The 23,874-nt window shown below is 36.2% G+C and overlaps 1 protein-coding gene across 2 annotated transcripts in view; it reads right to left on the reverse strand.

Moving 5' to 3' along the window:
* Nucleotides 1-2,565: 2,565 nt before the first annotated feature.
* NEXN (nexilin (F actin binding protein)) overlaps nt 2,566-23,874 on the reverse strand; it is a 38,192-nt gene continuing 16,883 nt past the window's right edge. Inside the window, exons 9-12 of one of the 2 annotated variants that reach the window (XM_006831020.1) lie at nt 22,580-22,777; nt 12,739-12,960; nt 3,648-3,833; nt 2,566-3,361 (exon numbers count right to left, since the gene is read on the reverse strand). In XM_006831020.1, the coding sequence (XP_006831083.1) occupies nt 2,993-3,361; nt 3,648-3,833; nt 12,739-12,960; nt 22,580-22,777 (975 nt within the window). In that variant the 3' untranslated portion in view covers nt 2,566-2,992. The remainder of the gene's footprint in view (nt 3,362-3,647; nt 3,834-12,738; nt 12,961-22,579; nt 22,778-23,874) is intronic. The other variant, XM_006831021.1, reaches the window with a different exon arrangement.

Consider the following 23,874-nt stretch of genomic DNA (forward strand, 5'->3'; position numbering starts at 1 on the left):
ATAACTTCTATATTCTGAGAAAAGGAATACTGGCAGTATGTTTTAATAAAAGACGTGCATCAGTGAAATGTTAGCTGTATAGCAAATAAGCTTTCATAATCTGTATAGCAATCAATATTTTTTCTAATTTATAATAACATTAATAACTGACACTGCATTTAATTTTTGCCAGTTTAAAATGTTTATTTGTTCTTATAATTTTAACTGGTACTCTGAGTTAAGATGAATGTATTAAAGCAGCATCTTACAAGTTTGTTTATTCAATTTCTAAATGTGCTGATCCTTTTAAAACTCCTGCTTATCTCTACAACAAAGAAAAATATTCAAAAATACTGCCTTCATTTTCACACACAGTGCTGAAGATGCTGCAAGCACCAAATCATAGCTCATAATATCAGGTCCTGAGATAGTTACCCATAAAGAGGAATCCTTTGAGTGTATGCCATTGGTGAGCCGATGAGCATGGACCATAGAAGGGCTCAATGTAGAAGGTAAAATTGGCAAATCATGATTGAGAAATATGAAATGTATACCCATACAATATGGTATAGGGTGTAATGTACCTGCTTTGATCACTTTTCATTTTCAGTACTGGTCACTTGATCTTAAATGTTTCAAGAACTGTTCAGTTTTTTAAATGTACTTATGGCACCACATTTATGTGTGTGTGTGTGTGTTTGTGTTTTAATAGTCAATAATAGGTATGTTAAAATTAATATAAAGAAGATTTTGAACCTTAAGATCCTGTCAAGTTTTGGTTAGTTATAGTTTAAATTTTTTATAAAAGAAAATATAGATCAATGCTAATAGGTATTAGGGCAATGTTTCTGTCTCATGAGAACTTTTTTATTCATTACCATAAGCCTTCGCTTATAGCTACAGCATTTATTAAATGGCGCTAATTCTTAACCTTGAAATAAAATGGAAAGCAGAAAAGGTGAGCCAGTTGATTTGAATTGCAATGGATGCTAGGAGTGTTAGAAACAGTGTTTAGTTTAGATTGAAATTAAACTGATTTGTTTAATTTGGCACTTAAATTTTAATTTTTTTTAAGATTTTAGTGATACTTAGAATTTTAATGGTTTGATGTTTCCTTTAGTAATGAGAAAGCCTACTTTTATTTTTTAACTACTAAAAATTATTTTAATACTTAAACTAGTGATTTGATACTAGTGGTTTATAAACATATATCTAAATATTTCCGAGGTTAATTCATAAAAGTGGGCTTGGGGTAGGCATTAGTAAAGTTTCTTCAGAGGGAAATAGGAATATATTCAGAATTACCACATTTCATTTGTTTGAATACTCTGCCAGAAAAAACAGTACTACCTAGAAAATTATCTTGCCTAGAATAATAATGTAGAATTTATAATTCAATGAGCATGTCTTATTTTCTGCAAATTCTGCCACATTTTTAAATGCATTTAAACAGTAGCTAGTTAAAGATAATTTTTATTCTGAAAATAATCTTATCTTTTGTTTAGTAATGTCACTTGAATTTTCTTATCACAAAAAAACTTTTGAGGGATTATTGTTGCTTTTAAGAAGCAAATAAATCCCAGGTTTTTTATTTTCTTCAATGATGCCCCTTTAGAAGCTCTCTTAAATGTATTTGCGCATATACATATATATATTTTTTCTTATGCATGCTTGATGCATTTTCGTCCTGAGAAAAGCGTTCTCTGCAGAAACTACCCGTGTGTAAAAAGAAGATTGGCTTAAAATGGCTACTGTGATGGGAACAGTGTCTTAGGGAGATGCAGCTTGGACTTGAGGTAAATTGAATACTTTACAAACTGTGGTTGAGAGCTTGCTTTAATGATATTGTGTGTAAAAAAAAAAAAAGGTATATGATTGCTGGAATTTTGTATTGATTATGACTTCTTAAATAAAAAGTAAATAAATGTACATTGAATATTACAAGGAAGTGTTTTGTCTCTTTAATACAGAAATTTCTTTAATATGGGTTTACATTGAAAAGTAAAATTGTCTTCCATGAAATTAAAATATAAAACAACTTGATATTAGAACATGGTAGCTAACTATTTACAAACTCTTTTTAAAGATTCAGAATTTGAAACCAAAGTTTTTCCATTATTTTCTGAATCAAATCTTAATAAACTTTCCTCTTAAAAGTTTTAATTATGTTGAAAGTTTTCTCCTATGTGAACTATTAATAAAAAAGTTTTCTCATTAAAATATGATTTGTTCTGTAAGATCATGAAATAAATTTACTATACATTACTACATACATTTGAAAAATAATTGAATACTTTCAACATTTTGGCAGAAGCTTCTATCAGATTTCTTCAAAATCATATTTCAGGGGTTTTTTTCCCCATGGGTTATTAACTTCTTTCTCCCCAACATAGAGATCTGCTTCAGAAGTACTTTGAAACTACAACAAACCAAAATAAAAGACAACTATAGGGGGGGGAAAAAAAAAATCCACTCAAATTGATAGATTCAATATTAATTAAATGCTACTTATTTTATACTAGTTGTAGGTGAATAGCCCATAAATGACATTGTTTCATGCAAAATAATGCATTCCATTTATGCTTTAAAAAAAGTTAATTGTAAACTCTGACAGGAAATAGTCTTTTTAATTGGGTTCAATAGAACAAATGAATAAATTTCCCAATTTCCCCCCACCTACCCCCGTTGATATATGCTTTTGTTGACTGCTACTGCATGATATGCCATTGACTCTGGTGTTCATTAGGAAAGGAAGTTGGTGTTCTTTAGAGGACCTTGTGTTTTGCAGATTTATGAAAAGGAATAAGAAATCAGTACAGTGGTACTCCTGGTTTCCTTTATGACCCCGCCACAGAAAAGATGGATGTAGTAAGAAAGTTGAGGAGAGCGAGAAAGTTCCGGGGGGCAAGGAGGGAAGGGATTAGTAGTCGTCAGCTAAAAAAGAGAAGAAGAAAAATGATTTTTTTTTTTTTTAAAGAAAATTTTAAATAGAAAAGTTAGATTAAAAGTGTGATTAATTCTTACTTTCAATGGTAAGAATACATGTACTAGCTGCAGAGCCTTTATTGTTGACCGCTTTACACATATATTCTCCTTCATCTTCTGGGAAAGTTTCTGGTAAATAAAGACAATAGGTTTCTCCTCTTTCAATATACTGATAGTCTTCTCCATCCTGCAGTATTTCTCCTTCAAACCACCATGTGATTTCTGGTTTGGGTTCTCCTGTTACTTTGACAGTAAATCTAACTGGCTCACTATCTACAACAGATGTGTTTTTTAGAGACTTCTTAAACCATGGAGCTCCTGATCTGGTTTGTTCTTCATCTTCAATAGTGGAGCCATTCAGGATGCTACCCTCTTCTTCTTCTTCCTCTTCTCTTTTCTATATTAAAATAGAAGTATATTTATGGCATTTATGATGCAGCAGTGTATATTTTTTCAGAGCAGTAACCAAAGTGAGAAAGTATTAACCACATGTCAACAAAATTAAGACTGATTTAGTCATACAATTCTGAAGATACATTTATTTTAAAAGAAAATGTTAGTATGCTTACTACAAATTATATAGAACATTTCCGTGACTTGAAAGGTATTAATATTTCTATCCCTCATAAAATTTAAAGTTCTTAAGAGCATCTGGAAGATAGAGAATATGTAAGCCTTGGTACCTTTTGTAGAGCAGCATCAATTTCCTTCTGTTCAAACTGCATGCGTAGTAACTTTTGTTCTTCAATTCTTCTTTGTTCTTCTTCTTCTCTTGCCTTTGCCATTCGTTCAAATCTAGCTTTCATATTCACTTTATGAGTAAATGGAGCCTCACTTCTTTTTGCAGGCTTGATATCAACATCTTCCTCCTTCAAGAAAGTGGGTCAAGAATAACAATGGATGATTTTCTAGAAACCAACAAGAACTTGAGCATTAATAGATATGAATGTGTGTCACAAAATATTAAATGTGCCATATAAATATGCTATACTACAGATATGTAGATAATCACTGCCCCTGAAGCCAGAGAGATGACTGTTGATTTGTAAAACCTTTCTTAACAACTAAAATTTTTTTCAATAATAAAGATCACACAGTATTACCGGCGTCCCAGCCTTTGTCATTATTTGCCCAACTAGTTCTCAGTGCTTGATGTGTGAAAAAAAAATTTAATTCCATTTTTCCATGTACTTTTTGAAACGCTTTGTAGAAAAAGGATTCTACTAACTATATGTTGTAATCGTCCCCTTTTCCAAGAGTTTCCATAACACTTTTAACCTCACTACATAATAGGGTTATGAATGTTGGAAAGCTGTTCTGTTATTTTTTTCACCCTTCTGTCCTTGAGCTCGATTCCATCCAATCCTTTTTTTTTTTTTTTAATGATCAAAATGGTAGGAAAGAAATACAGTTAAGTGCCATCAAATCAGTTCCGACTCATACCAGTCCTATAGAGTGTTTCCAAGAAGCAGCTGGTGAGCTGCTGGTGAACCGACCTTGTGGTTCAAACTGAACTTGCAGTCTAAGAGCAGAGTTGTGAATCTAGGAAAAAGTCAATTTGGTGATGGGGTCATTAATGACCTTTGTTGTTAGGTGCCTTTGAGTTGGCTCTAAGTCAGCAACTCCCACTCTGTATAAGGTTTCCAAGGCTGTCAATCTTTATTGTTTTTTTGCAGGAGCAGAAAGTCTCATCTTTCCTGAAAATTCAAACCACAATCCTTGTGGTTTGCAGTTCAGTATTTATACTACAGAGTCACCCTGCTTTTCAGGAGCAGTGTTACTAAAGTGGGGTTAACAAATGCAAATCACAAGAAGATAAGGTGTATATTACAGTTTCTAAGAGTTATGTTCTACTGACTAAACTTAGCAAGGTGGCTAAAGCAGTTTATGGTTTCTAAACTAATGCTTTTGTGGGTCTATGAGGGAGCTTCACAAAATTCATAGAAAAATTCTATCTTTTAATTCCATTATTCCTTGAACAACTTGGTGGAAATACTACCACTTACATTTCACAGTGGAGTCCTGGTGTGGCACTGTGGGTTAATGCATGACTGCAAATCCGTTAGAACTGCAAGGTTGGTGGTTTAAGCTCACCAGTCACTCAGAAACCCTATACAGGGTCGCTATGGGTCGGAACCAAATCCAAGGCACTTAACAAATATTTCACAGAAGTATACATGTGGTGCTGTAAGATAAGCACTGGACCACAAGGTCAGTGGTTCAAACTGATCAGCTGCTCCTCAGAAGCCCTATACAGGGTTGCTGTGAGTTGGAACCAACTTGACTGCATTTAGCAGCAGCAGCATGATGAGGTTGCATCAAATATGTTGTACATAAGTTTGAGTTGTCAACATGTCAGCTCCAGTAAAGGAGGAAGAAGTAGAAGATAATTTCACTGGTTTTCATGAATTCGATTTTTATTTGATTTAAAATTTGTGTTAAGTGCCGTTGAGTTGGTACTGACTCATAGCTTCCCTATACCAGGTTTCCGGGGAACAGCTAGTGGGTTAGAACTGCCGACCTTGTGGTTTGCAGTCCAGTGCTTATCCTATTATGCCACACCAGTTCAAAGTGTTGTTAAGTTGTGTGGAGTTGGTTCCGATTCATGGCAAGCCTGTATTCAGTTTCTGAGGAGCGGCTAATGAGTTTGAGCTGCTGACCTTGCAGTTAAGTGCTTATCCTACAGTGCCACACTAGGACTCATCAAAGTGTTGTAGGTGTGACCAAGTTTCTGATATGTAAATTCTTTTTATGCTATTATTTCCCTTCAGTTGATAAACACAATGTTTGACTATAGTTACTGCTATTGAATGGAGCTGATATGGTTGGTTATTATGTTTAAAAGACTTAAAAATGCAGGTTAAACAATGTTTTGCTTTCTGCCGTTCTGCAATGGGACAAGGAAAGAAAAGAGAGATCTCTTAGTGCACACTTTGTTTAATTTTACTTTTTAGTTTTCCAAATGAATCTTCAAAGGAGGACATTCCAGCAGGCATATTAACTATTAGTCTGAATAGTTCCTTCCCAATTAAAAATGCCTGTTGGATTTTCTCATTAAAGTTTCTGTGATTGCATTCACAAATTATTCTCAAGCTTGCATTTAGAAAAATGTACGTGGGGTAAGTAAAATAAGTTCATATGAGCTATTTTGAAAGTTTATGAACAGTTTCATATATTAAGCATAAATGTTGCTCTTTCTTGAAACCCTGAAAAGCCACATTAGAAATACTTACAAGAAAGATATTTACTAAGTCATGGTAATGGGGGAAATGTTCATTCTCAAGATAGGACATTGATATCTCCAATATATGGATATTAAAGGAAACACAATTTTATGCAGTGAATTTGAGATAAAAGGAAGCAGCAACAATGATTTCAAAGTATACACTATTGGAAAATCTTAACTAGAAAGTCTAACACTATATAAAGCTGTTTACATAATTTAAATGCCAAGTGCATAGTACAATTTAAGCACTACTGATGCCAGGATGGGATTTTTTTATTACTAGGATTCCGTGAACAACAGGCTTTGTAAGACAAACTGAATATAAACCTTTAAAGACATGTTGAGCATTGACATTCTTTAAAGGAAGAAATTAGATATATGGTCTGATACGGAGTTGGTTGTAGGGGTTCCTATCGGAGGATTGTACTCTGGAATTTGCTTGTATTTTATGCTAGTAATAAAAATATCTTAAAACTTAGAATCCAGGAAGGAAAACAGGACATCAACATTCAAAGGAATGATTCAAAACATCTGATGGATTACAGGAGATCATGCTCTAATCTTGCATCCTTGTATGCAAAGGGGAGTAATAAATTTGCTAATAATAGCAATAAAACAGGAAGCAATTTACCTCACTTTATTAACTATGGGAATGACTGGTCTGAGGTTTCACACTACCTTTAACAAGAAAAGCAATGTATTTACTTTAAAAACTCAATTTGGCATCTTCAGGGCATTCAGTGTTCTCTATGACTATCATCCACCTAATTATATTTCTAGATGACAACCTGTTGTGTTGTGTGCCTGTATAGGGCTTCCAAGGAGCAGCTGGTGAGTTTGAACTGCCAGCCTTTCCATTCAAGCCAACTTTAGGGTGAAGTGCTTATCCTACAGCACCACAGCAGGACTCATCTACTGTACTATCCATGAAAATGGTATAGCTCATGAACGCAGAACTTTTACCTTATCCAGGTATCCTTGGGAGGTACAAACAATCGAGACCCATGTCTACCTCAGAAGAGGGCCTGGTGGTTTGCTTACAAAAAATCAACCACTGAAAACCCTATGGAGCACAGTTTACTCTTAATTTATGGGGTCACCATAAGAAAAGTTTTACATGTTAAGTGCTGTTGAGTGGTCCTGAATCATAGTAACCCTGTACAAGATTACCAACAAGTGGCTGGTGAGCTTGAACCGCTGACCTTGCAGTTCAAACTGACCTTGCTGTCTAGTGCGTCTCTTACAGCACCACACCAGGATTCCAATAGGTTAAATATTTTGTGTCCAAAACAATTTATACATTCTCCATCATCAACTACTTTCCTTGAAAGTAATGCTGGACCTCAGAAACCACCTTCCCCTGATCACAAGCAACTTAACAGTTTCGTGGATACTAGATCTGTTGTGTTCTTAATCCCTGCCTCCCATTGCTTCCTCTCTTGAGCACTACCAGTATATTAACCTACTCTCATGCCTTTAGATTCTAGTAAGTCATCCACCATGATGCCATAATTCTTTCCATAAACCTAAAACCTTTTTTTACTGTTTTAAAACTTCACATTATTTAGAGTCCTTACAAGGATAAAAAGGTCCCCAAAAATTAGTCAAAACCTACTTTTAAACCCATCATTAAGTGCCATCAAGTTGGTTCCAACCCAGTGACCCTGTATAGGGTTTCCAAGGAGCATATGGTTAGCTTGAACCACAGACCTTGCAGTTCAAATGGCTTTGTAGTCTACCACATTAACCCACAGCGCCATACCAGGACACCTACGCCATCATATCACTTTTATTATAGACCTTTGAACTTAATTTTCACTCAGGTAAAATTTACTTCTGTTGATTTAAATATTTCCTCAGTCCTCTTAAACTTCTCCTAGGCATCTTCACCATCCTGTTGAAATCCCATACTCATATTTACTATTAGACCACTTATACTAACCATGTCCTTAAATTTGGCACCAGGCAATCCTAATATTTTAAGTGCTGTCCCGTAGCCACCCTGTATAGGGTTTCTGAGGAGCAGCTACTAAGCTTGAACTACTAGTTCAAATGGCTTTGCAGACTGGCACATTAACCCATAGCGCCACACGAAGACTCCAAGCCTAATATTAAGTGTCATTCAGTTCTGACTCAAAGCAACTTTATCAGGTACCCGAGGCGCAGCTGGTGAGTTTGAACTGCTGACCTTGTGGTTCATAGTCCAACCAATTCTGAACCTGCAACGCCGCACCAGGTGTCCTTGTTGAGTGCTGTTGAATCAGTTCCAACCTATAGCAACCCCGTTTCGGGTTTCCAAAGTGAACTTGAACTGCTAATCTTGCGGTTCAAAACACACAGCACCACACCAGGAGTCCTTATGACATGTATTTTTAGCAATGGCTAAAAGATTGTCCAAAAATTCAGGCCTTAAATCCCCGTCTTCATTATGCCACACCAAATTGATTGATGGATGTCATGTGGATGTTCTATCTCTGTTTATCTAAAATAGCTCATGAGCTCTCTTCGTTTTGCATTCCCCTATTCCCTTACTTATGTCCAGTCATTTTGATTCTTTTCTCTTCCTCTCCATCACCATTTCAAATCCTGTCAGTTTTATATCCTACATACTAAAATATCCTTTCTACTTCAGTTCTAGTTCAAACACTTACTAGACATTCTCTGATAACCTTGGACAAAATAGTAGCACTTCCCATCTTAGTTACCTATTGCTGCTATAACAGAACACGTGATGGTTTTAACAAACCTGCTTATATAAAACTATAAGGTAAAAGATCACTAGGCCTTTTCTTTTTTCACACTTTAGGAAGACAGAAGCAACTGCAGGATGCTCTGGGAAGATGCTTGTCACAACATCTGTGGGCCTCCCATTCTGTGGAGATGTCTGTATTTTGCATCAATTTTCTCCAGGTCTAAGAGGTTCTCTGGTAGTGTAGTTATGAATCGGGCTGCGAACCGCAAGGTCAGCAGTTCGAAACTACCAGCTGCTCCGCGGGAGAAAGATGAGGCTTTCTGCTCCCATAAAGATTTACAGCCTCGGAAACCCTGTTCAGGGTCGCTATGGGTCAGAACCACTCGATGGCACTTAACAACAGCAAGAGGTTCTCAGTGCAGGGAACCTGAGTCTTCACAGGATGGGCTCCATGCCCATTTTTCTTACTGTTTCTCATTTTTTCTCATAAAATGTCATGGATCAAATTGTTTCTCCCCAAAAATATGTCAACTTGGATAGATCATTATTCTCAGTTGGGCCATTAATTTAATGAGGTAATGTGGCATTTATGTAATGATATAATTATCATGCTGTGATCTCATGACTAGTCCTGAATTGATAAAAAGGGAGTTTCCCTGGAGTGTGTCCTGCATCACCTTCTGTCTTATAAGAGATGGAAGAGGGACCAGAAAGACGCACTGAGAGTGGAACATATCCACTGGACTCAAACTTCTTGCGCTGGGAACCTAGAACCAGACCCAGAGAAAGGTTTCTCAAGCCAGAACTCTGAATCCATACTTGTAGTCTCCTAAACCATAAAAGAATAAATTTGTGTTTGCTAAGGCTGTGATATTTCTGTTATAGCCCCACTAAGGCATAAGATAAAAAGTTTACGGCTTGAGTAACACCCTCTTGTGAAGCTCTAAGGTACACCCCACACTGATACTTGTTGACATATGTTAAGTGCCATCATGTTGGTTCCAACCCATAGCGTCCCTGTATAGGGTTTCCGAGGAGCGACTGGTGAGCTTGAACCGCCAACCTTGTGGTTCAAACCAACTTTGCAGTCCAACGCATTAACCCACAGTGCCACACCAGGACTCCAACATTAACATATAGAGGTTAGGATTTATAATTTATAAATGGAATATCACAAAATGGAGAGTAACTACACAATACTGGGAATTATGGATTTATCAAATTGACATTTTTGGAGGGACACATTTCAATCCAAGACATTGCACTCGGCACCAAAATATTATGTTCTTGCCACTTATAAAACACATATGCCCCATCATGTCATCTGAAAAGCCTTAAATTGACTCAAAATCCAAAATTTCACCTTTTGAATCTTCTAAATCAAATATGGATGATGACTTTAGGCACACTCCATCATGGGGCAAAATTCCTTTTCATTTGTGTACCTGTGAAATCTAGACTACAAGTTACCTGCTTCCAAAGTACAATGATAGAATAGGCACAAAGTAGGCTTTTCCATTACAAGTGGGAATGGGTACCAAGCAACTTCAAAACCCCAGCAGAACAATAATTACCAGTTCTATGAAACCATCTACGGCCCTAGTTGAAGAATAATCACATCAGATCACAAAATGGGAAACAGCTACAAAATACTGGGATTCATTGCTTAATGTGACATACTGGGGTGGGGAAGTACAGGTCATTCCATGTTGCTTTTAGGTGCCATCGAGTTGGTTCCGGTTTATAGCAGCCCTATGCACAACAGAATAAAACACATCCTTAAAATTGTTATGTTTGAGTCCACTGTTGCTGCCACCGTATCTATCATTCTATCTTGTTGGGGATATTCCTCTTTGTCATTGACACTCCACTTTACCAAGTATAATGTTCTTCAAGGACTAGTCCCTCCTGATAACATGTCCAAAGTAAGAGATGAAGTCTTGCTAGCCTTGCTTCTAAGGAGCATTCTGGCTGTTCTTCCAAGACAGATGTTTTTGTTCTTCTGGCAGTCCAGATACTTTAAATTTTCTTTGCCAACACCATAATTCAAATGCATTGATTCTTATATGTCCTTCCTTATTCATTGTCCAGCTTTCACATACATCTAAGGTCATTGGTCCCGTTGTGAAGATTTTTGTTCTCTTTTACATTAAGGTACAATCCATACTGAAGGCTGTAGTCTTTGCTCATCAGTATGTGAAGTCCTCTTTGCTTCCAGCAAACAAGGTTGTGTCATCTGTGTATTAAAGATTGTTGATGAATCTTTCTCCAATTGTTCTTCTTCATATAATCCAGTTTCTCAAATTATTTGCTCAGCATACAGAGTGAATAAATACGGTGAAAGGATATAACCCTGACACACACTTTCCTGATTTTCCTGATTTTCAACCATTTAGTATCCCTTCTAACAATTGCTTCTTGGTCTATGCACAGGTTCCTCATGAGCACAATTAAGTGTTCTGTAATACCCATTCTTTGCAATTTTTTTTTTATTATACACACAGTAAATGCCTTTATATAGTCAATAAAGCACAAGTAAACATAGCATTACCAATTCTACTTTCCGTGATTTACTAAAATTTGTAGCTTTTATTTATGTTGCTGTTGTTGAGTGCCATCAAGTCGATTCCAACCCATAGTGACCCTGTATAGGGCTTCAAAGAAGCAGCTAGTAAATTTGAACCATTGTGGTTCAAAGGACTTTGCAGTCCAGCGCATTAACCCACAGTGCCACACCACCCAATAACTGCTTTCCATTACCCAACTCCCATCCCACTCATTAGATTGTAAGTGCTACACGAGCAGGGATTGCAGGTTTAGTCATCGATGTAGTCCCAGTGTCCAGAACAATCCCTAGAACAAAGCAGGCATTCAAATAATGCATGTTCTAGTTATAAAAGTGCCTATTTGACAACATTACTCCATTAAAAAAAAAAAGAATCCCCTCAATGCAAACCTAAAAAAACAAGTTAATTAACATGGCATCTAAGACCTTCCATAGTTATCTTTTGCTGTTGTAGGCCTTCTACTGTACAACGGGACTTCAAAAAGTTCACAGATAAATTGAATTAAAAGATAATTAAACTTTTTCAAGAACTTTTCGAAGTCCTCTCAGATGGTTACCTCAATCCTGACTTGCAATTATTAGCAATTCCAATAATTTTCTGAGTTCCTTCAGTGTATTTCATTCTATCCTTTTATTTGTAGTCTCTTCTGAAGGCCCTCCCATCTTCTCAGGTCAGGTTTTGTAGTTGGATATTTAATTTAAATGAAATTTTAGAAGAATATTAGAATAAATACTATTAAATACTACAGAATGGCAATTTCTGCCAGAAAAAAAATTCAGATCACATTTAAGTCTATATTCATAACATGGAAATAGTCCTTAAGTTAAAAGGGAACTTCCAAATCATCTAATGATTACCTACCCTCCACATTGTATATATGGAAGTACTTCAAATTCTTGTCACCTCTATCCTGTTTTTGGCTCTGCCACTGAATCATGTGATTTTGAGCAGATCACATAGGCTTTATGGGGCTTAGGAACACTCTGGAGTTTAATATTAGCATACTTTGGTTATAATGATTTAAAAAACATATAATAAGTTAAACTACTTTTGTTAAAGTGAAACATTTGATGTTCATTATAGGTTTTGACATGAATATAGGCATTTGGAAACATGCTAAAGTGGGCAAGTATTTCAAAGTTCCTTTAGATTATAATATTCTATTGCTATTTAGTTCCTAGATTATTATTTACACTCATGATTAAGTATAAATATAAAACCTTCTTCAAAGACAATGTTACACACTATCATTACTGTACCATAATTGTGTTAAATACAAAGTAATGTACCTCATGAAAGTTTTCTGCTTCTCGTTCTTTAATTTCAAGATCAATTGCTCTTCTTCTTGCTCGTTCTTCTTCTATCTTTTTCTGTATTTCTTTCTCAGATAACTGTCCAATTTTTTCAAACTTGCTTTTTAGATTTTTTGCTTGAATAGAGCCACTCCTTTTTAATTTTATTAATTCTTCATATTCCCTGCTAAGTTCAAAAGTTTCATTTTCTTCCTCTTCCTTCAAAAAATAAGATTTATATATATTAAATAACAGTTCTTAAAATAAACTATGCAAAAAATATTCACCATTTCTTATTTAAAGCAAAAAATACAGCCTAATAACCTCTCTGAAAACAACGGCCAAATTCATTAGGTAATATTGGTGCTACAGGAGAGGTCAGCACAAAATGATCAAGGCAAAGGAAGACAACAGATAAAAGAGCTCAAGAGTTAAGGATAAATACTATTACATATATAATCCTGTAACATCAGGATTAATAATAACAGTAATCTATGAGTTAGCATCTACAAAGACATGAGTGCTGAACAGGTGTAGGAAGGAGAATGGGACTATGCCTATATATATATCTACAAAGAGATTTGACAAAGGATACTTCTACTACACATGTACTTATATTTGTATTATATGGGATGCAAACATATCCAAGTATATAGTGGAGCATCCATAACTCATCTGTCAGATTATCGGACTGTGGTGGCTTGTGTGTTTCTGTGAAACAGGAAACTATGCCACCAGTATTTTAAATGCCATCAGGGTCATCCATGGTGAACAGGTTTCAGCAGAACTAAGAACAGACTAGAAAAAAGGAAAATCAGATCCCTTCTGAAAAACTTAGTTACTGAAAATGTCATGAATAGCAGCAAAATATTATGTGGTATAGTGCCAGAAGATCAGCCCCTCAGGTTAGAAGCACTCAAAATATGACTGGAGAAGAACTTCCGCCTCAGAATTGACCTTAACTGACATGGACAAAGTAAAGCTTTTAGGAGCTTCATTTGCTGACGGAACACATCTGTATGAGAAGCAGCAGCTGCAAACATTCATTGGTAATCAGAACGTGGAATGTACAAAGAATGAATGTAGAAAAACGAAGCAGTCAAAACTAAAATAAAGTTTGATACCCTAGGCATTAGACAGATGAAATAGATCATTATTGGCCATTTTTAATTCAACAATCCTATAGTTTACTCTGGCTAGGATGACAAATTGAAGAGAAATGGTGTCTCATTAATTGTCAAAAAGAACATTTCAAGTACTGTCGTGAAGTACAGAGCTGTCTGTGATAGGATAATATCCACATGTCTACAAGGAAGACCAGTTAATACCACTCTTATTCAAATTTGCATACCAACCACTAAAGCCAATGATGAAGAAATTAAACAATTCTACTAACTTCTTCAGTCTGAAATTGATCAAGAATGCAATCAAGATGCATTGATAATTACTGGAGAAATTGGAAACAGTAATTGAAAAATAAGGCCTTGGTGATAGAAATGGTGCTAGAGATCACATGATAGACTTTTTTGCAAGACCAAAAAAATTGCAAATATCTTTTTTCAAAAATATAAATAGTGAATATACAATGTGGACCTTACTAAGTGGAATACACAGGAATCAAATTGATTACATTTGTGGGAAAAGACCATGGACAAGAAAAGATTTGATGCATCGAACACCAATGACTAAAAACCAGAAGAGCTGTGGGATGATATCAAGAACATCAAACATAAAGAAAGAAAAAGATCATTAAAAAGAAAGAAAATACCAAAATGGATGTCAGAAGAGACTCTGAAACTTGTTCTTGAACATCAAAAAGCTAAAGCAACGTGAAGAAATGTTGAAGTAAAAGAGATGAACAGAAAGCTTCAAAGGGAAGCTCAAGATGACAACGTATTATAATTAAATGTGCAAAGTCCTGAAGTTAGAAGGCCCAAAGGGAAGAACACTCGCAGCATTTCTCAAGCTGAAAGAATGGAAGAAAAAATTCAAGCCTCAACTTGCAATACTGAAAGATTCTATGAGCAAAATATTAAATAATGCAGGAAATGTAAAATAAGATGAAAGGAATATATAGAATCACTCTACCAAAAATAATTGATCGTGATTTAGCTATTTCAGGAGGTAGCACATGATAAAAAACCAAGGATATTGAAGGAAGAAGTGCAAGTGCACTGAAGGCATGGGTGAAAAACACGATTCAAGGAACTGACAGAATATAACTTGAAATGTTTCAACCAATTGATGCAGTGCTTGAGGGACTCACTCTTCTATGCCAACAGATTGGAAAAGATCCATATTCATGCCTATCCAAAGAAAGGTGACCCAATGGGATGTGGAAATAATCTAACAATATCATTTATTTTACATGCAAGTAAAATATTGCTGAAGATATTTTTTTAAAGTTGCAGTAGTACATTGTCAGGGAACTGTCAGAAATTCAAGCCAGATTCAGAAGAGAATGTGGAAGAAGGGATAACATTGCTGGCATCTAATGGATCGTTTTTACGTTTTACTGACTATGCAAAACCATTTGAATTGTGTGGATTATGACACTTTGAGGAAGACTCATTAACAAGCTGTGATATGCAAATGACACAACTTTGCTTGTGGGAAGTTAAGAGGACTTAAAATACTTAGTGATGAAGATCAAGACTACTGCGTTAAGCATGGATTGTACCTCAGTGTAAAGAAAACAAAAGTCCTCACAACTGGACTATTAAGTAATATGATAAAGAGACAAAAGATTAAAGTTGTCAAAGACTTCATTCTGCTGGGATCCACAATCAATGCTCATGTAAGCATCAGTGAAGAAATCAAATAATGTATTGCATTAGGCAAATCTACTACAAAAGACCTCTTTAAAGTGTTAAATAGCAAAGATGTCAGTTTGAGGACAATGATGCATCTGTCCCAAAGCATGGACAAGGGAGACCGGGAAAAGTTGATGCAATTAATTATGGTGTTGGCAAAGAAAATTGAAAGTACTGTGGACTGCCAGAAGAACAAACAAATTTGTCTTGGAAGAATTACAGCCAGAATACTCCTTAGAAGCAAGAATGGAGTGACTTTGTCTCTTGTACTTTGGACATGTTGTCAGGAGGGACTAGTTCCTGGAGAAGGACATCATGCTTGGTAAAGTGAAGTCTCAGTGAAAAAGAGGAAGACCCCCCAATACAATGGATTGAAGTTAGCAGGAACAGTTGGCTCAAATATAAGAATTGTGAGGATGGTACAAGACCAAACAGTGTTTTATTCTATTGTGCATAGGATCCTCTAGCAACAATATAGTAGAACATGCAGGAGGCAAAATTATGAAAGATTTTTAAACATAACCAAACACCTAGAGGAAATGAGTTTCTAAACCTGTGTGCTCAGGATCATAGTCTCAGCAAACAAGGGCAACTGGCTATCAGCCCACCAAAGACAATATTCTACATCTGAGTCCTGGTGAGTTCTGATGTGATGCTGTAGGATAAGCACTGGAGCACTAACTGCAAAGTCAGTGGTTCAAGCCTACAAGCCACTCCTTGGAAAACCTACACAGGGTCGCTGTGAGTCAGAACCTGCTTGACAGCACTTAACAACAACAGTCCTGGTGTGGTACTGTAGGATAATCACTGGACTGCTAACCACAAAATTGGTGATTCAAACCCACCAGTTGCTCTTTGGAAACCTATACCGGGATGCCATGAGTTGGAATGTATGCAGTGGCACTTAACAGTAACAACTTTGGTAAGTAGACTTGGGTCTTAAAAGTTTGTGAGTGGCCATCTAAAGCACAACTACTGGTCGCTCCCCTTCTGGAGCAAATAAGAGTGAAGAAAATCAAAGATGCGTAGAATATGTACACCCACACTTGCAGATAATACCCACTTGACCTAGCTTCAATGACTGGATGATCAGAGCTCAACTAGAAGAAAGAAAGAAGAGGAATAAAAGAATACTCTGATACAATTTGATGAACCTGACCTATACCTATGGATGCAGTAGCTCAAAAGAGGGAACAAATCTTTACAGCAAGGATCATTCCCACCCCCTCCATACATGGAGAGGACAGGGATGGGCAACTTGGATATTGGCTACCCAGAATGGGGGTGGGGAGGTGGGGAGGGGCTACAGAGGCAAGAAGTGACTGGCTTACAAGCTTTCAAGACGGAACCTAGATCCAGAGGGCGTGGAGCAAGGTAGAATCTCCGCTGAGTAGTATCCAACCTATCTAGGCAGGGTTGATGAAAGGAAATGCGGATAAGTCTCTTGCAATACAATAGTGACTAATTGTGATCAGGACTGATTGTAAGGGCTGGAAATGTAAAGGTAGACGTTTTGTGGCAAAAGGAGGGGAGTGATTAACTTTTCAGTCTGGGAGCAGAGGTCCCTGGGACCATCAAGGGACAAGAGCAGAGAACGGAGCCCTACCTAGAGAAACAGTGATGCCTGAGATGGAGGCAGAGACGATGACATGGAGAGATGGAGCGGCTGGAGACTTTGGACCTGGAAAGGGAGAGGGGGGCAGGTTTGCGGGGTATACCCTTTGGTTGGTTGATGACGCATGGAGGGGATTGTAACCGTGGCAAGGAAACGATATACGATGGGATCAATGCGAAGCTAATGTTCTCCCATGTAAACTATCACATAATTCACAGTAAAACATTAAAAAAAAAAAAAAAAAAGATGCATAGAAACAGTTCAAAGGATTAAAGGGCCACTCAAACCATAGCCTCCACATCCCTTAGTCAAGAAGTAAATGGTGCTGCTCTAAAAGGGATGATAATAGAAGGTTCTAGATAGATTGAGAAAAAAATGTGGAACAAAACACAAAATTACAAGAAAAGGCCAAACATTTTTCTGATAGAGACTGGTGGAGCCCCTGACACTACAGCCTTCAATCTAGAGCTAAACACACTCTTGTGGCTCAACACTAAGACAAACAACAGACAATCCTCTAAGGTGAAAAATAAAACCAGGGGGATAAACACTCCTTAGAACAATCTACCATATAAGATCAAAGGGGCAGCATGTTGTCCAGGGATAAAGCTCAGAAGACCGGAAGGAATAGGAAAGAAGATTAATGTAAATGGAAAACAAAGGTTGTCGGAAGAGTGCTATTATATTGTGGGGATTGCAATCAATGTCACAAAACAATATGTCTATGAAATGTTGAATGGAAAACCAATTTGCTCCATACACTTTCACCTAAAAAAAGTTGTTTTGTTTTGTTTTTAAATTGGTGCTACAAATTTAGAAGTTTATATAATATCTTATTACATTTAAAATTCTGTTTTGTTAAGGAAAATGGCTTAAAATGCTGTTAAACTTCTATGATAAACTGCTAAAATGAAAATACGTATAGCAAGATTATTTATTAAGAATTGTGGGATCTATGTTTAGAGGACAAAGAAATACTCATATAATTGATAAAACACTGGACTAAATATCTGATAGGAATTCTAGTTTTGGCTCCATTGACCATGGTTTTCTTCATCTTTAAATAGTTCCAGAGTGCCCTTAAAATTCCCGCTATTTCCATTGACATAGCATCGTCCAAAACCCAATGTTCTGTACCCTAGTTTTGTGAATAGCAACTGAGATTTTAAAAGCTTTTGAGCAGCCATCTAAGGTGCAACTACTGGGCTCTCCCTGTGTGGAGAAAAGAAGAGTGATGAAAACTGAAGATGCTTGTAAATACTCATTCTCTCTAATGTTGTCAATATCTTGTAAGTAACTAGTCCAATGGATTAATGGAACACGTGAACATCAGTCTCGATGACTCTGTGACCAGAAGAAATAGCTGGTGTCTAGCTGCCTCTACCCTCTACCAACTGCTCTGTTGTTGTTATTGTTACGTGCTGTCGAGTCAGTTCTGACTTATAGCAACCCTGTTTAGGGTTTCTGAGAAGCAGCTGGTGAGTTTGAACTGCCAAACCTTGAGGTTCAAACCGTCCTTGCGGTCCAGTGCTTTATCCTACAGTGCCACACTAGGATTCCTAACTGCTCTGAAATGGATCATATTAGACAGTCCTGAATAGAGTGAAAGAAAAGGTGGAACAAAACTCAGATCATTAAAAAAAAAAAAAAAAAAGACCAGGTTTACTGGTCAGAAACAGATCAGAAACCCTGATGGCACTTGATCCCTCTTCAGGTTGGAACTGAACTTACCCCCCTGACTCAATTTTCAGTCAAGCAAGAATTGCTACTGTTGTTGTTAAGGGCCATCAAGTCAGTACCAACTCATAACGGTCAATTTGATTCCTGTGTATTCCATCTGGCATGGTCCATGTGTACAATTGCCATTTATGTTTTTGAAAAAAGGTATTTGCAGTGAACAAATCATTGGTCTGACAAACTTTTATTGTGCATTCTCCAGTGTAATGTCTGTCACCAATACCATATTTTCCAACTATCTCTTTGTTTCCAACTTTCACATTCCAATTACCAGTAGTTATCAGTGTATCTTAATTGCATGTTTGATTCATTTCAAACTGAAGAAACTGGTTTCTTCATCATTGGCTTTGGTATTTGGTGCCTAAATTTGAATAATGATTGTATTAACTGGTCATCCTTGTAGGCATATAGACATTATCCTATCAAAGATTACATTGTATTTCAAGACAGATCTTGAAATGTTTTTGACTATGATTATGATGCAATTCCTCTTTAATTTGTCTTTTGGGCATAGTAAATCATATGATTGTCTGATTCATAATGGCCAATACCAGTCCATATCAGCTCACAAATGCCTAGGATGAAGTCCTGGTGTGGTGCTATAGGATAAGCAAGGTCAGCGGTTCAAACCCACCAGCCACTCTTTGGAAACCTGATTCAGGGTTTGCTATGTATGAATCAGAACTGATTCAAAGGCACTTAACAACAAAAATAATGCCTAGGATATTGATTTTTATACATTCCATTTCTTTTTTATTATTATTATTTTGATGATTTCCAATTTTCCTAGATTCATATTTTGTACATTTTATGTTCCAATTATTTGTGGATGTTTGCAGCTTTTCTTTTTTCTAATTTTGAGTTGCGCCACATCAGCAAATTCTGAAAGCTTTGCTCTATTCATGTTATTAAGATCAACTAGTTTAAGGAAGCAGCTCTTGCCCAGTTGTATAGTTGTATTTTGAGTGCCTTCCAACCTGAGGGTCTTATCTTCCAGTACTATATCACACAATGTTCTGCTGCTATTTGTAAAGTTTCCAAGGGCTAATCCCTCAGCAATGGGCCTTCGATTCCTCCTTCCTAGTCTGTCCTTAGTCTAGAGGCTCTGCTGAAGCTTATTCACCAAAGGTGACCCTGCTGGCATTTGAATCACCAGTGGTACAGCTTCCAGCATCCCAGCAACAGGCAAGTCACTATAGTATGAAAAATTGATAGGCATGTGGGGAAATTTATGGTAGATATAAACATATCATAGTATTTTCTTAATTATACTGATCAAATTGAATGATTGAACTAATTATCTACAGTCCAGGTAATATTGGAATTGTCATATAACTTTGCTTTAAAATGCTGAGACATACTGGGGCAAGACACTCAATGGCACAGAATGTCTGACTGACAATTATGCACTGCCATATATTAGCTAGATTACATCTCTCTAATAATATTAAATTGTATTCTACTATAAATGTTTGTTTTCCTAGACAATTCCTCAAGAATTTGATTTCAGTTTTCTTTATAAAATAAAATAAAATAATCTAACCTTTTTTTTTGAGACTAGATCTCCATATATTTTTCTACAATATAGTAGTGGAACTTTGTAATATATTATATAAAATACATTTGTATAAGATATATATAATATCCACTGACATTGTGATATAATGGAATCTTTTATGTACATTATATAAAATATATATGTATGAGATACATTTTTTATGTATAGGATTCCTTTGATATACTGAAAAAAAATACTTGAAGATCTAGCCTCAAAAAAAGTAAACAATAAAGAAAATTTAATAGTATTTATTTTATAAAGAAAACTGAAATTTAATTATCAAGAAATTTTCTAAGAAAACTAACATTTATAGTAGAATACAATTTAGTATAATTATAGAGATATAATCTAATTAATATATGTTGTTAAGTGCTGTCAAGTCTGTTCCAATTCATAGCGACCCTGTATAGGATTTCTGAAGAGCAGCTGGTGACCTTGTGTATAGGATTTCTGAGGTTTGAACTGCTGGCCTTGAGGTTTGCAGTCTAGTGCTGATCCTATAGCACCGCACCAGGATTCCAATTAATATATTGCTGTTGTTAAGTGCTGTCTAGTAGGTTCCTACTCATAGTGACCCAGTATAGTATTTCTGAGGAGTGACTGGTGAATTTGAACTGCTGACCTTGTAGTTCAAACTGACCTTGCAGTCCTGGGCTTATCTTACAGTGCCACACTAGAAGTCCAATCAATATGTGACAGTGGAGTCCTGGTGTGGCGCTGTGAGTTAATGCTCCAGACTGCAAAGCCATTTGAACTACAAGGTCAGCAGTTCAAGCTCACCAGCTGCTCCTTGAAAATCCTATACAGGGTTGCTAAGAGTCAGAACCGACTCGATGGCATTTAACAAGAGCAACAACAAGTGTACAGTTGTCAGTAAGAAATTCTGAGGCCATTAAATGTCTTGCACAGTATACATATATACATACATTGAGTCCTGGTATGATACTGCAGGATAAGCACTTGATGACTAACTGCAAGGTTGATGGTTCAAATCCACCAGCTGCTCCTCAGAAATCCTATACAGGGCCACTATGAATCGGAGTAGACTCCACGGCACTTACAGTGTACCTATATTTATTTATTTTTATTTACACAGCATTTTTATTCTCAAGGCTAGCTTCAGAATTTACAGGATCCCCACCAGAACAGGGAAGTAACTGTCCCCTTCTCATAGGTCTGCTACCCCAACCTATGACAAACAGACAACTTTTAAGGGATTGCAACTTATGAGTAGGAATGCACTCAGTTCCTACATGAGGAGTTTGTAAGAGGCCTCACCAAGTTGCCTGCCAAATATGTTGTGGCACTACCAGCCAGAGGTACTGCCCTGCCTTGTCCCACCCTCACTACACTTGTCCTCAGGCCCCTGGGCCTCACCCAATTCTCCATACTCCACTTAAGAAACCCAGTGGGGCATCAGTAGGTGAGAAATGAGATACTGAGAATCCGTACTGAGGAGTTAGAGAAGCAAAAGGAGGCACAACACAAATGTAGTATCCTTCTGAGTGTGGGGTCCTGCATGGCTGCACAGGTTGCATTTCCAAGTAGCTGACCCTATATGTTCTATTTGTATGTGTAACTGTATTTCATTTCAATACTAGAGAAATCATAAATATCATAAAGATATTTAATTCAACAGTATCAAAGTTGCATCTTCTAATTTAGTAAAATAACATTATTCAAAGATTTGCCAAACTCTTATGTTTGTATTAGCATCCATGGTACTCCTGTAGTTTTCTTTTTATTAAATTTATCTGTTATCAAAGAAAACAACAAGTAGAAATGGGTACATCATATACTCTAGAACAGCAGTTCTCAGTCTTAAATATATCTGCGAGATATATGTAAGAATACTTGCTTAAGACTGAGTAAGAACTCAGTCACTTTCAATCCTGTAGGATTTTTTTAAAAAAAACTAGCAAGGAAGGAGAATGATAATAGGCTAGAAAGCACATATAACTATGCTGTCACCTGTCCCAAGGAAATGCCTCTAGGACTGTGTTGCATGTGCTTTATGTGAATGACAGTAATTATAAAGTTACTGTAAAGCAGTATAAGTAAAATATTAAGCTTAATATTTATGGAATATAAATGAATGTTTCTTAAAATTCTTACCTCACCCATTTCTTGTCTCAGTTGTTCAAATTCCTGTTTCTCCATTTCTAGCTTATGCTTCCGTTCCTCCTCTGTTCGTCGTTTTTCATCTTCCATTTTTTGTTTTAGTAATTCTTCAAAATTAATTTCCAGTTTTCCCGGTGTAAGAGATTCTTGAGAGATTGTTTTATACATTTCTGGGGAGTCATCATCTACTACCTATGTAAAATAAATCTTTAATCACTCCTGCCCAAAGTATGCATGCTAAAAAAGATATTTCATGTAGAAAATAGGATTATTTGTAGTAGAAAGGTTTCACACTGAGCTAGAAATCAGGAAACCTAAATGCTCCTAAAAATTATAAAACAATAAACAAGGAAGGAATTACTAGAAAATGTGAAATTTGTGTGTATAGAGGAAATGTGACCATGTATTCTCTAGTCCATTGAACATAAAAAGCACTTATCATATATACTGTAACTAGACATTAATGTTTTCTAATATTGACAACACTTTTATTGAATTAAAATAAATCTTCACGTTAGTAATCAAAATAGATCATTTCAGTTAAATCCTAGTCTTATCAGTATGATCATGATTTCTTCACAATTAAGCAAAACGATAATGCTATGTTTTATTATACTGACTTATTTTCTGTCAGGCTAATTTTAAAGAAATAATGATAGTTAATACTTACTGAGAGCTTACTTTGTGCCAGGTACAGTTATAAGCACTGTACTAATTATTTAATAAAGAAGGTATATTAACATCCCCATTTTACAGAAAAAGAAATAGAGGAACTGAAATGTAACTTATCCGAAGTCAACATAAATATCTCTTACTAAAGCTGGACATCAAAACTTCAGCAATTTTTCCAATAAGAGTTATATAATCTTATATAATTTGTATAGTCTTTTTGTAATTTCATGAGAACTGTTTTACTCTGCCATCTAGCTCTGACTTTGGGAAAGTTACTTCACCTTTCTTAAATCTGAGTTTCCTTATCTATGAACAACTTTTATAAAGCTGTCATGAGGATTAAGTAAACTTTGGAAACACATGTTGTTGTTGTTGTTGTTAAGTGCCGTCGAGTCAGTTCTGACCCATAGCGACCCTGTACAGGTTTCCGAGGGTGTAAATCTTTACGGGAGTAGAAAGCCTCATCTTTCTCCCGCGGAGCAGCTGGTAGTTTCGAACCGCTAACCTTAAGGTTCGCAGCCCGAACCGTAACCACTACGCTACCAGAGCTAAGAGTGCCTAACATCATGGTCAGCTCTCAAGTGGTGGTTTTATTATTACATTAACAGCTGCATCTA

This window comes from Chrysochloris asiatica, unplaced genomic scaffold, assembly GCF_000296735.1.
Source record: "Chrysochloris asiatica unplaced genomic scaffold, ChrAsi1.0 scaffold00002, whole genome shotgun sequence".
Lineage (NCBI taxonomy): Eukaryota > Metazoa > Chordata > Mammalia > Afrosoricida > Chrysochloridae > Chrysochloris > Chrysochloris asiatica.